Raw genomic sequence first — 11,920 nt, forward strand, 5'->3', positions numbered from 1 at the left:
TAAGTCTAAAACGACAAATAAAATGAAACGGAGGAGTATAAGTTTTACAATAAAAAGCACAATCATAAATCTAGTGTCCATCTCGTGGTAAAAGATCTGCTGCCATAGCTGTGGACGTAGGTTGGTCGAGCTTGGCCATCTCCCCCTGATCTCTCGACGGCTCCCCTCGCTCTAAGTCAGTCCCACGCATAGCCCTCAGCGCTGATGCAAAATCTGGATACAGGTCCGCCATGATTTCCAACAGAGCCTCGACGTCCCGCTTCTTCTCCTGATCGTTAGACGCCTCTGACCCCTCAGAGTCTGTTGCAGCTTGTCGAGCCTTCAATGCCGATGCTATCATCGGGTACTGCTCAACAATTCTATCAAACATAGCATCATGGACTCGTTGCCTTTCCTTATATTCCTCATTAGCATCATGGACTCGTTGCCTTTCCTTATATTCCTCATTAAGTTCTGCAAGTTTGGTCTTAGCAGCATCAAGCTGTTCTTTAAGGTAGTCCTGAGACATATCCTGCGGTGGAGGAGGAGATCCATGCAAGATGTAAACAAAATCGTACTTATTTCTGTTATTGCGGGGTGTAAACTGCAGAAACCAAGAAAAGGACAGATTAGTTCATTCAAAACCGTAATGGTTTTTTTTTTTTATGTAATTAAATATATACCTGAGAGGAGATCTCCTCCATCTGGGTTTGGGACATACTCTCAGACTGTAGCACAGTATCAGTAGAAATCTCCTCCGCGTGGACCTTGTATGCAATGATTTTATAAATTCTATTTACTTCCACGTTTGTAGGATCATTATCATTATTCTGGCCTGCGGCATATACTTCCATCTCATCCAAACATGGGAAAGACTCCAAGAAATGCCTTATCATCTCTTTCTCTCTAACTGTTCCTTTAAACCCTCTGATCTGCAACTTCTTCACTGGACATGATGAAAGTGAACGACCTTTGTCCTCCCGAGTTATACAGTCGCAAGCATCCCCGCACTTGTCAGTCACATGGTGTAAGAGACCCTTGAAGAGGAAGCAAGTCAATAATGAAACTTCTAAGTGCGAGCAGTACCATTGTAGAATGTTTTGAGCATATATATATATACCTTGAGGATTAAAGTTTCTAAATGGGGACAGTTCCTTAAGAGAGCCGGCATCGCTTGCCATCCCAGATCCGCATCACAAGTAATATGTAGAGATTTGAGGTTGTTGAACACCGGCATCGACTCACAGCATAGAGAAAGTACCTGAAAAAAAAAAGACAAACCCCATCTCAACATTTGTTTCAAAAAACATTTGATATTTCCGATAAATAACAACTGACCTCAAGAGACTCAGCAGAAAAGAAAAGCTTATTCACATTTCTTAAGCCACTTATGAGCTTCCAAACATTTCCAAGACGTAGAGAAACATCATCTTCGTCATCTGGTGCTCGTATTAAATCAACCTGATCCCTAGTTACCTTAAGGATGAGTACAGCCTCAGCTAGATTGGGCAAGTTGACTTTGGGATAATCCGCGGCAACAAAATCAGAATACTCAAGGTAAACGAGACTGGGAGTATCAAAAGAAATGTTTTTCGGATTCCAAAAGTCTTCGAAACCGCCGGCATAGATAGTTAACTTACTAAGGCTTTCACTCGACACGGATTGGTCCGACTGAGGCCACTCAATCTCAGCCATGTAGAACTCCTCAAGAACAGGGAAACCAGAGAGGAACTCCTGAAGATCATCGCACAACAGAATCCACGTAGATTCGAAGGTGAGAGTCTTGAGCATTGGTAAGAAAGTGTTTGTACCTCCTTGCCACCAATCAACACCGAACTCGCTTCTTAAACTCAACTCCACCAGTGTGCTACTAACAAACATCTCATCAGGCAGTAAATACATAAAATCGTCATCACCGATTCTAGGAAAATCGAGGACAAGTTCAAGGCTTGTAACGCCACGTTGGAGGACATTACATATCCAAAGATTCACACGATCTGTGTCGATACCAGTTTTGCATTTCAAGGAGAATTTATTGATGGGGGTATCACCTTGCAAAGCTAGAACCCTATCCACGAAATCCAAGAAGCTTCGAAGGATACCGTCTCTTTCTCGCTTACCCTCTTCCGGAATAAGAAACACAGAGTCGTCAATGTCGAGGTTAGGGACGAGTGTAAACAGATTACGCCATCTTTTGGAGAGAATCGAGGTTAAAGCAGCTTCCTTTGTTGTGAGGAAAGAGAGTATATGAGAAAGAACCTCGTCAGGGAGACTTCCGATACGATCCATCTTCTCTGCACCCAAATCAAATTGATTTTCTGTAAAAGAGTGTGATGAGTCGATGGAAACGAAGCGTCTAATGACAAAAGAAACACTTGGTTAAGGAATGGTTTTGCACCGGTTATCAAACCGAATAAAACCAAACCCAATCAAAAACCAAAATTGGTAAAATAGGCCGAATGTATATATATATATTTATAACTTTGATTAATTAGTCAGTTTGTACATAATTACCTTCATAAAAACGAAAATTAATATTATTAAATGAAGTATTAGTATATATGATTACAAAAAAAAACAAAGTTAACCAGTTCAATATTTAATTTGGATTTGATTATTATTTGATTATTATTTTTAAATAAATATTTTCATTTCTCATTTTAAAATGCTTTACTTAATCATTTGGCATAAATATACTAATATTAATGATTAAACTAATTTTTATGTATTATTGTTTTCCTATGATGTTACATAATTTTATGTACTTAAGATTTAACTAATTAAAATAATATTGTAATTTATAAAATCTACCACTACAAAAAAAATAATTGATCTATATCATCTCTCTTTCTCTCGGATAAAACCTTCTTGACGGCGTGCTCTTCATTCCCCGACGTGCGGTGACCTCTCCCGGCGTCGAGGCTCTCTCATCTCAAACCTTGTTTTCTTTTTGTCCTCTCAGATGGTTTCACACTCTTTAACGATATGCACAGCGTTCTGATTTTGAAGTTAGCCGGTGTCAAATCCGACCTCGGCGGTGCTGATGTGGCCGGTGGATGATGGATCTATGGAGTTCCGGCGAGTTAAGCGAAGAGAAGCCTCTGAGCAGGGTCGGCGTTTAGGGTCAGTGAGTTTAGCCGGTCGTTTTCCCTTTAGAATGGCGTGACTCTACTACTCGAAAGAGGAGGCAAGAGGCCCCGTTTTGTCCCTTTCATCGCAGATCTGGTAGTTGGTAGGGGGTATCGACTTGTTTCTTCAGATCTGCAAGGTAGAGGGGCAATGTGGTATGGTGTCGAGATGTTCGGCGTCTGCCCAAATCTGGTATGCATCCTTTTGGTTCGGTGACCAATGGTTTTGTCAGGAGTGGAAACCCGTATTTACTAAGTATTGTGGTCGGTTGTTATTGTTTTCGCTCAAATCTGGGTTTCGATGTCTCTATGTTCGGAGTTTGACAATTGGTTTAGCAGACTTCTTCCAATGGTGGTCAGTGCAGTGATTGCTTGTCGTCCGTTTCTTTTTCCGTGAGTGTGTCCGGTAAGGTTCGGTTGGTAAGGCTTCGACTTGTGGTGTTTTGGTTGGGCTTCTATCCAGGAGTAAATGGACGTTTATGATTGCGTCGCATCCGTATCCGAAGGCTAGGTTGATCGAGTTTCGATCCCTCTTGTCGGGTTATGAAGTCTCAGGTTCTTGGGCGTTATCGTTTGGCGAGCGTAGGCAGCAGCGATAAGTCGTGGTGTGAATGTATGAAGTGGAGGTTATCGTGTGTGTGGAGGGCTATGTGCAGCAACGGTAAACCCCGATCACTGGCATGTGCTTATTTTTAAAGTTTGATGAGCTGATATGTTTCAGACTTGAGCGTAGTAGTTAACCGTTATTCTGGGTTTAGATGTGGTTTTAGTTTTTATGTGTTGATTTCGTAAGTCACCCCGGTGTGGGTTCTAGTTGCCGCTTTCATATGAGCTCTTGTTTCTGGGGCTGTTTCGTTAGGCCGCCAGTTCATGTATGAACTCTTGTATTTTACCTTAAAATGAATATCAAACCATTGACGGAAAAAAAAAAAAAAATCTAACACTACTAAAAGCCAAATAAGCAGAACATATAGGATGCCATGTAGGATTTTTTATTCAGGCCAATCATGAAGCTCTGTTTTGCCACGTCACTTTTATTTTGTCGACAAAAAATATAACAGGTCCAGTAAATCTGGGCTGAACAAAAAATATAGGCCTATATAGAACAGCCCATATCTTATTCTACGCAGAATGTTCGTCGCCTTCAACTCCGACTCTTCCAATTCACTATTCTAATCTCTGCAATCTCTCTGTAATTATTACACCCCAATCTTGCTCATTCAATTCTGATATTTTCTCCTATCTTCATTAGAGATTATCGTTCCACCTTCCTTTGTTTTTCCTGTTATATAAACCCTTTGATGATATGATAAGACAGGTCCGTTAACTATTGTCATTCCAGCCTGAGTTATCTAAAATATGAACCCTCGACTCCAGATTCATAACACAATGACAATTTGTTGTTCTCTACATTTGAAAGTCAGGTATTAGTTTATTATTATACTTCACCACTCAATCTCTCAGCACTCAGTCTCTCTATTTCCGATTTACAGTCGTAGAACTCGGCCTCACGCTGGTGCTGATCGTCTTCTCCGTCGTCGTTTTAGAAGCTTGGAGAAGGAGACACAGTAACGTGTACGTTCTTACTCGACTTTTCCGATTTGCTTCTCTCTCAGCTTCTATCCCTGTGTCTTGATCTTTCTAGCATTGGATTTTTCCCAGTTCTGTCGACACCGTGACAACTACACTCGAGGGTCCGACATCCTTAAAACAGGTACTGTCTGAATTCAATATATTTTTTCCTGGGATTTTTCTGTTAGTGTGTTTACAGTTAATGGAACTGAGAAAAGGTCTTGCCTTTGAATCCTATTAGCCTATAGAACGTTTAAAGACGAGAGCTTTGACATTATTATTATTATTATTTTGTAGGAGAGTCTGTCTAACGATGTGTGTTGTTTAAGAAATAAAAGAGTAAAACAGACAGATCGTGGATGCGCAGTTGTATGATAATAATTTCAAGAGAGGAGCAAGCAAAAAGCTTCACTTGAGAAGGAAATTCATCATACTGTCAGTAGAAAGATAAGAAGAAAAGTTGATGACGAGATCAACAACAGATTGAGTTTGGGAACACTTTTCTTCCAGCCTAACTTCCTGGTTACGGTTGAGGTAATGTAAATATTTGCTCGATTTGATTTAAGATGTGGTCAGCTCCTATTTTTGTTGCATATGGCGACATCATCTGATTGCAAAACAAGTTTAAGGCGTCTTAAATTGGTATGATTCATTACACAGTCTCTTACTGAATAAAAAGAGGTTTTTTTTTCGAGGTCATTGATGAGACACTTAGTAATAATATTCTCTATGCCTTTTCCCTTCCATGAAGCAAAAAGTGATGGCCAAATAAACGGCCAGTCTATTCTCATCGCGTACATGGAACACAATAAATCATCTTTAAACCTTTTTGTTTGTTCATTTTTCATGTTTATGTATTTAGCCAATATCATACCAAAAGGCTGGAAGGTACTTCTCACTTTGTTCAGGTACGTTCACCTAGAACATGAGATGTACCTGAAACCAAAGAAATATGAAACTTCAAGATGATAGATATGTAGATATAACAGATTTGTGGCGCATTCAACAATTAAACTGTCTTCGTAATTTGTAGTTGGTGTTGTAAAAGAGTAACTAAACAACATGGTCAAGTTCATTCTACATGGATACATGCCACAACTAGGTTCATTCCTTCCTTTTCATTTAGGAAGCGATCTTTGTCCGGGAAAGATCTTGCCAAGCTCTAGATTTCCATTTTCCTTCATCTTGACAACTGAAGATGGGTTTAGCTACTGTAGCTTTCAAGCTGTGGGTTATGACTTCAACACTATCCAGCTGGTGAGAAGGGTTCTGTCTTGCTTTGATCCCAATAAATTCTTTGTAGGGTGTCGCAGTGAACGCGTACCAGCCGGAAATTAGTGTATACTTGGAAGATTATGGGTGTAGAGAGAGTGGACCAGTGAATAGTGATGTATCATACGTTTGAAAACCTTGGCATGTAGTGTGCGTAGCCTAGACCTACCTTGAAGTGGGACTGGAGCAGGCTGAGCAGCAATAACAAGAGGACACGAGGGAATCTAGCAGAACTTTATCTGAACTCTTTTCGAGCTTTCTGTTTTTGCATTTTTTTTAAGTAATGACTAATTATTTGTGAAGTTAAGGTATTCCTTTCAAAATCATGTGTTGTACAAATTTGCTTTAATATACAGCTTTGTACATTACTTATCTGTGTCTTTTCTTTGATTGTCCAGGATTGAATGAAAAAAAAAAGACAAAATACTTGAATCATACCGCAGCGATATTAATCCTCAAGTTCAGAATCTGCCATATCATACAAACTTGAGTTTCCTATTAATTGTTAAACTGGAATATCAAATATCTTACCTCAATTCATATCTAACTAAATAAATTTTTAAACTGAATAGTGTACTTAGGATATTGAAATTTGAAAACTAATCATATTCATCAATAATATTACTTATAAAATGTTAAAGAAATATACATTAACCATTTGTAAGTATGCATTCCTCTATTAATAAATTAGAAATAAGTGTTTATGCACTTGGTTGTTATGTTTGGCTTAACAACAATGTGAACTTAGGATTGCTAACCAAAAAAATAAGAGAGAACCGTTGATTGGTTTTACCCTTTTTCTATTGGTTTTACCCTAAAAAAACATATTAGGTCTATGTAAAATTCAAATATATCTTCTCGAAAACAAGTTAAACTAGCTAAACTCTCACTAAAAAGAAAATATTATGAGAACGAAAAAATACAAGTCAGAATTTCCAATTTATTATTCACAGCCTATATGTATTTCACTATTTTAAACAATTTTTTTAAAAATATATGAATTAACAAAAAATATTTACATTAGTTGACCACATACATTATATTTTAAAAACTAATCAAAATAATGCAGTGAAATTAGTAACAGCCATAACTCCGTTAACAAGATTTTAATTCGACGAATATCATCCCATATTTGGAGTCATGAGAGGTAATGATCGGAAAAAATAATAACAGACTATATTACTCTTCTTTACTGTGTTAATTATCAAATTATTTTTTTTCCAGTAAAACTATTATATGATATCAACATATATGCTGTGCAGAGTAAAGATTCATCCTTTTAATTTATTGGAAGAAACCAACACAAATAATTTAGTTAAAATTTATTAAAAGATAACTAATAATTATTTATATAAAATAAATATAAGCTCAAGCAAATCAACTTATATACTAATACAATGAAAATTAGCAAATTTAAATAAACAAACCATGCGCACTCCACTACTTTACCATACATATGGTGTAACTTTTGTTTGGCTTACAGATGTACATACATTATTAAATATATAAATGTGAAAACTAACAAATTAAAAATGTAATACATTATGATTAATACATCTTATTTATAGGGAAGCTAATGTTTGCTTCATCATCGGTGACACAATTTTACTTTGGCAACACAATACAAATCATTAGAGACTTCAGAAGCATGATAAGAGTCAAGTTTAATGCATGAGTTTGAACAAAACAACACCAAACTCAGAGGATGATCTTCAAGAAAACTTAACTAAAATTAACATTTCAAGTCTTTCAGACTGTCTAATAATTTAGATAGCATAATCAGTCCAAGTATAAAATATTTATATTCAAATATGAATTCTAAAATAATCTAAATTTAATTTAAATATATGGGAAAAAATTCGGGCGTAACCGGGAAAAATCTCTAGTGTTTCTAATAGCCAAAAAAGAATCAATTTGTATAATATAGAAATAAAAATATATCCACAATATATTGGAAATAACTCTCCTCGACCTCCTAGATAAAATAAGCTTCTCTTGAAGCTCTGCTTTCACATTTGGAGATCGTTTCGTCAAAACATGGCGTTCCAATCTGGGTTTTATCCTCTCTCGACGACTCCTTCTCCTACCAATGTCGTAGAACGGATGAAAGGCGCTTGTCATCTCCTCGTCTCCGCTGTTCTTGGTACCATTATATCCGCAAACTTGATCTTCTTCTTCGCACTAGGTTCGTCTTTCACTTTTTTTTTAAGATTATCCTGACCTCAAAAGCTCGATATTCTTAGGTTGTTGGATACGATTAAAGTCAATGATGAAAACTGTTTTTCTTTTTTTTTTTTGTTTCATGTTTAGTTGGCACGTTGTTAGGGGCATTTACGGGAGCTTTGATAGGCCAAGAAACAGAGAGTGGGTTCATCAGGGGAGCAGAGATTGGAGCCTTTTATGGAGCTGTTCTCTCCATCGAGGTTTTTCAATCATCGATCCATCTTTGGAGATCCGACGAGTCATGCCTTGTCTACTTGGTGAGGCAACACTTGCTCTGTTTCCAAATGAAAATTTGATTGGTGTTTCTCTTTTTTTTTTTTTTTTTGTAGCATCATGTCGTTGTTAGTCTTCTAAGCGGGAGACTCGTACGGGAGCGCATAGGTCCTGCTATACGGCAGCGTATAAGTCTACTCGAGATAGGAGGCTCAACGTTGACAATCACTGGCAACAATAACACCCATGGTTCTGAGAACGGAGAATCCTGTTCCATTTGTCTTCAGGTTCTAACCTAAGTTTGTTTTGTTTTAGCTTATTATGTCGAATCACAATCTAATTGATGGTTTTTTTGGTTGTTGTTGTTGTCCTTGATGTGTGATATTGCAGGATTACCAACTTGGTGAAATAGTTAGAATCTTGCCTAATTGTCGTCACATGTTTCACTTACCTTGTATTGACAGTTGGTTCCTTGAGCACCGTTCTTGTCCATTATGTAGACGTGACTTTTAACTCTCTCTCTCTCTCTCTCTCTCTCTTCGTAACTTTCTTGTAACTTGCAGTTTCTTTTTTTTTTGTTGTTGCTTATAACAGTTGCCTTTTACATCCCCTCAGAGTTACTACTAGCAGTCTAATTTACCGCAGGAGGTATCTTCTTAATGTTATGCTTAGCAGATGAACGTTGCTCTTCACCGTATTCACTTCGTGGAAATCCGTGTCTCTCAGTTGGCGGTCGTTTCCTTAATGCTGCCGTTCCTTCACCAGGTTCACCCTTCCGTCGAGTTCCCGTAAAGGAGTTAACATCTCGACACCAAAGCCCCCATTCCGCCTCCCTCCTTTGCATTGTCACTTCATCTCAAATCAACCGCCGCAGCCCCTCCACCAGCGACTCAACCCCCCTCCATATACCTCAGGCGACAACTTTTTCACTGATGCATCCTGCCGTTTCATTGTCAGCCGTCGAGTGTCAGACTACTGGGTTCACATAGCTCAAATTTGTGTTGGTTTGCTTGATTTAGAAATGTTACATGTTTTTTCAGCCAGTAAAAGCCACACAATCTCTACTTCATTGCTTGATTTTGGCTATGGTATTGGAGTTATTCAACTGCTCTTACCAGTCAACAGCATCCACCTCCTACAAAGCTCCTTTGGGATCCCGGGACGTGCTCATCTTCCTCTGTTCTCATCAGATTATTCACTCTAATTGAAGTAAAGGAGAGTCTCAAGTCAGCATGGTTGGTCTTGATCAACCGTTTTGAAACCCTCTTATTAGGTCCCCCATCGTCGGTTCATATTCCGATTTGAGTATGTTCTTAGGAACATCAGTTTCAGGGTTTCAAGTGAAGCATCCTTACGGATATCTTTGCCCCTTTAACACTTCTATCTTGTGTATCGTTGTAGTTTATCGACATTACCTCATGTTGTAACCGTTTCAGCCTTTTCGACTTTTAGATTAATATAATCGTTCATAGTCCAAAAAAAAAAGGATTGTGTTGTGTTCCATTAAAGCCAGAAATTAGATGGTTGGCTTTTTTCGAAGTCCTAAGACCAGAGACAAGTCAGGGGACCAAATCCATCAAATAATGGTACTAGATTCTTGTCTGGTGTACCCAAAATTAATCAAGTACATCATATATATATATATATATATACCAGGGTTGGCCTTTCCTCCGGACGTAAAGTTATTATAAAAACTATTTTATATAAATTTATATTAATTTTATGAAACATTTAAAATCATTATAGATTGAAAACAATATTATAGACAAACAACAAATAAAAAAAAATCTGAGATCATATTGTTGTTTATAATAAATAGTTTTGGTTGAAATTAAAATGACAGTAAACTTCATATTCTCTATTCTGTAGAGAATAAAAATTAGCAAAAACTAATTCAGAAAATGTAATAATACATTATATATTTTATTTATATTTCAATTTGACATATAAAATATAAAGTTTAAATAAATAATACTAAATTTATTTCAAGAATATTTACCTTTTAAAACACTTTTACACAAATGATTTATTTCATGATAATGAATTAGTCTATCTCAAAGCTAAATCATTTGAAATATAATATAATTTGATAAAATAAGTAAACATCAACTTTAAAATACTATATATATATTTTATTAATATCATAAATAATATTTAATATTTTCTATTTTAACAGGAAAATGATGTTTTAGAATATAATTTTTGCAGATCATAATTATATCTAGAATGAAATATTAATGAAACTTTAGTGTTTTACTGGTTATGTTTTGTAACTTATTATAGCTTTTGTTGAACTCTATTTAATAACAAAACTATTTGTTAGGAATTTTTCTCATGATATTTTAAAACAATTTTTTAAATAGTATTTTATAAATTAATGAAATAGTATACTTCTATAGCAAATTTTTACTTTGGTTACATACCACTTCATATCAAATAATTTATTGGAGAAAGTTAGAGTGAAGCAAAACATAACTAAAAAAATGAAGAACTAAGAAAATATTTAGTTTATTCTCAATTGAAAGTGATTTTAATATATATTCATCATTTGTTTTTGTTATTATTATTTAAAATTATAGGTTTATCAAACTAATAAGAAAATTTTCATTTTTAATCATGTTATTATTTTACATTTTTAAATACTAGTTTTGCCTCTATTATAATAATAAATATAATAAAATTATTCAGAATTACAGTTGAGATTCAACACATAATATTTTTTCTCTAATATAAATTTATTTCTGAATACATTTTACAGATTTTCTGTGAAATACATTGTTTTAAATTATGCAAAAAGTAAACTTTGACCATCATTTTTATTCAACTTGATAACTTACCACATTACTATTTAAAGATTTACATATATTTTTTTATAAATTATCAAATAAACCGTATTATCCAAAATAATTAAGAATTATTCTAACAAATATTATTTTTTAGTTTTCAAGGTATAATTAGTGATTACATTTTTTTTTAATTTCCTTTCGTAGTATAATTTTCTTACATTGGTTATATATCTATTGAAACTGTGATAATATATTGATTTTTAAAATGATTAATTTCTAAAGGCTATTTTAATTATTTTTTATTTAAAAGGAAGGAAAAAATTGTTTACGATAATTTTATCTATTTAATTAAATTATTTGATATATAAAATGTGCATTGAATTTGATGATAGAATATAATTGTCTTTTATCAGTAATTCAATGAAAAATAAAATATTGAAATAAAAAAATTAAAGATGATTATTTTTATTTTTAAAATATCATATATTTATATAAAAATTCTAAATTTTATTATTATTATTTTATTGAATTAAGTTAGATTTTACATATGTCTAATTCAAGACCAGTAAAATTTATTAATTTTCTGTTTATTCATTTGCCTAGTATTAATTTATAGATATTTACTATATATATTATTTATTTTTCATTATTTTGAGTCGATATAATAAATTTCCACGTTATCGGTTAAATTTTTTTATTTCCAAACATTATCGGCTAAAGCAAGAACTCCATTGATTGTACCATCTA

The 11,920-nt window shown here is 34.8% G+C and overlaps 2 protein-coding genes and 1 long non-coding RNA gene across 18 annotated transcripts; 2 read left to right on the top strand and 1 right to left on the bottom strand.

Annotated features, from left to right (window-relative positions):
- Positions 1-2,312, bottom strand: LOC106335286 (F-box/LRR-repeat protein At3g58930-like). The gene is made up of 4 exons (XM_013773765.1): positions 1,318-2,312; positions 1,100-1,240; positions 663-1,016; positions 1-583 (listed from the first exon to the last, which is right to left on the bottom strand). Exons 1-4 carry the CDS (start codon positions 2,266-2,268, stop codon positions 71-73), a joined length of 1,959 nt encoding a protein of 652 aa, XP_013629219.1. The 5' UTR covers positions 2,269-2,312; the 3' UTR covers positions 1-70.
- Positions 2,313-4,215: 1,903 nt separating this feature from the next.
- Positions 4,216-6,319, top strand: LOC106329561. Of its 10 annotated transcripts, none has more exons than XR_001267867.1 (6): positions 4,216-4,531; positions 4,601-4,682; positions 4,770-4,821; positions 4,977-5,321; positions 5,542-5,587; positions 5,713-6,319. It is a non-coding gene; the product is annotated as an uncharacterized LOC106329561 (long non-coding RNA). The 10 variants fall into 10 exon arrangements; XR_001267870.1 differs by having other exon boundaries at positions 4,977-5,213; XR_001267864.1 differs by having other exon boundaries at positions 4,977-5,587.
- Positions 6,320-7,898: 1,579 nt separating this feature from the next.
- LOC106329217 (NEP1-interacting protein 2-like) lies at positions 7,899-9,456 on the top strand. 7 transcript variants are annotated; one of them, XM_013767832.1, is made up of 6 exons: positions 7,899-8,136; positions 8,262-8,431; positions 8,504-8,674; positions 8,778-8,889; positions 8,982-9,035; positions 9,114-9,456. In XM_013767832.1, exons 1-5 carry the CDS (start codon positions 7,989-7,991, stop codon positions 9,020-9,022), a joined length of 642 nt encoding a protein of 213 aa, XP_013623286.1. In that variant the 5' UTR covers positions 7,899-7,988; the 3' UTR covers positions 9,023-9,035; positions 9,114-9,456. The 7 variants fall into 7 exon arrangements, 6 of the variants coding, with proteins under 6 accessions (XP_013623286.1, XP_013623288.1, XP_013623285.1 ...); XM_013767834.1 differs by having other exon boundaries at positions 8,778-8,883; XM_013767831.1 differs by having other exon boundaries at positions 8,982-9,456.
- Positions 9,457-11,920: the final 2,464 nt, after the last annotated feature.

This window comes from Brassica oleracea, chromosome C3, assembly GCF_000695525.1.
Source record: "Brassica oleracea var. oleracea cultivar TO1000 chromosome C3, BOL, whole genome shotgun sequence".
NCBI classification, from domain to species: Eukaryota; Viridiplantae; Streptophyta; class Magnoliopsida; order Brassicales; family Brassicaceae; genus Brassica; species Brassica oleracea.

What these genes read in the sequence shown, in the direction of transcription:
- LOC106335286 (XM_013773765.1), bottom strand. Translation starts at nt 2,268, where the DNA reads ATGGATCGTATCGGAAGTCTCCCTGACGAGGTTCTTTCTCATATACTC. An exon ending in TTTCTGCTGAGTCTCTTGAG is followed by an intron (nt 1,241 to 1,317) that starts GTCAGTTGTTAT and finishes TTTTTTTTTCAG; the next exon opens with GTACTTTCTCTATGCTGTGA. An exon ending in TGGAGGAGATCTCCTCTCAG is followed by an intron (nt 584 to 662) that starts GTATATATTTAA and finishes TGGTTTCTGCAG; the next exon opens with TTTACACCCCGCAATAACAG.
- LOC106329217 (XM_013767831.1), top strand. Translation starts at nt 7,989, where the DNA reads ATGGCGTTCCAATCTGGGTTTTATCCTCTCTCGACGACTCCTTCTCCT. An exon ending in CCTGTTCCATTTGTCTTCAG is followed by an intron (nt 8,675 to 8,777) that starts GTTCTAACCTAA and finishes GTGATATTGCAG; the next exon opens with GATTACCAACTTGGTGAAAT. An exon ending in TTCTTGTCCATTATGTAGAC is followed by an intron (nt 8,890 to 8,981) that starts GTGACTTTTAAC and finishes TGCTTATAACAG; the next exon opens with TTGCCTTTTACATCCCCTCA.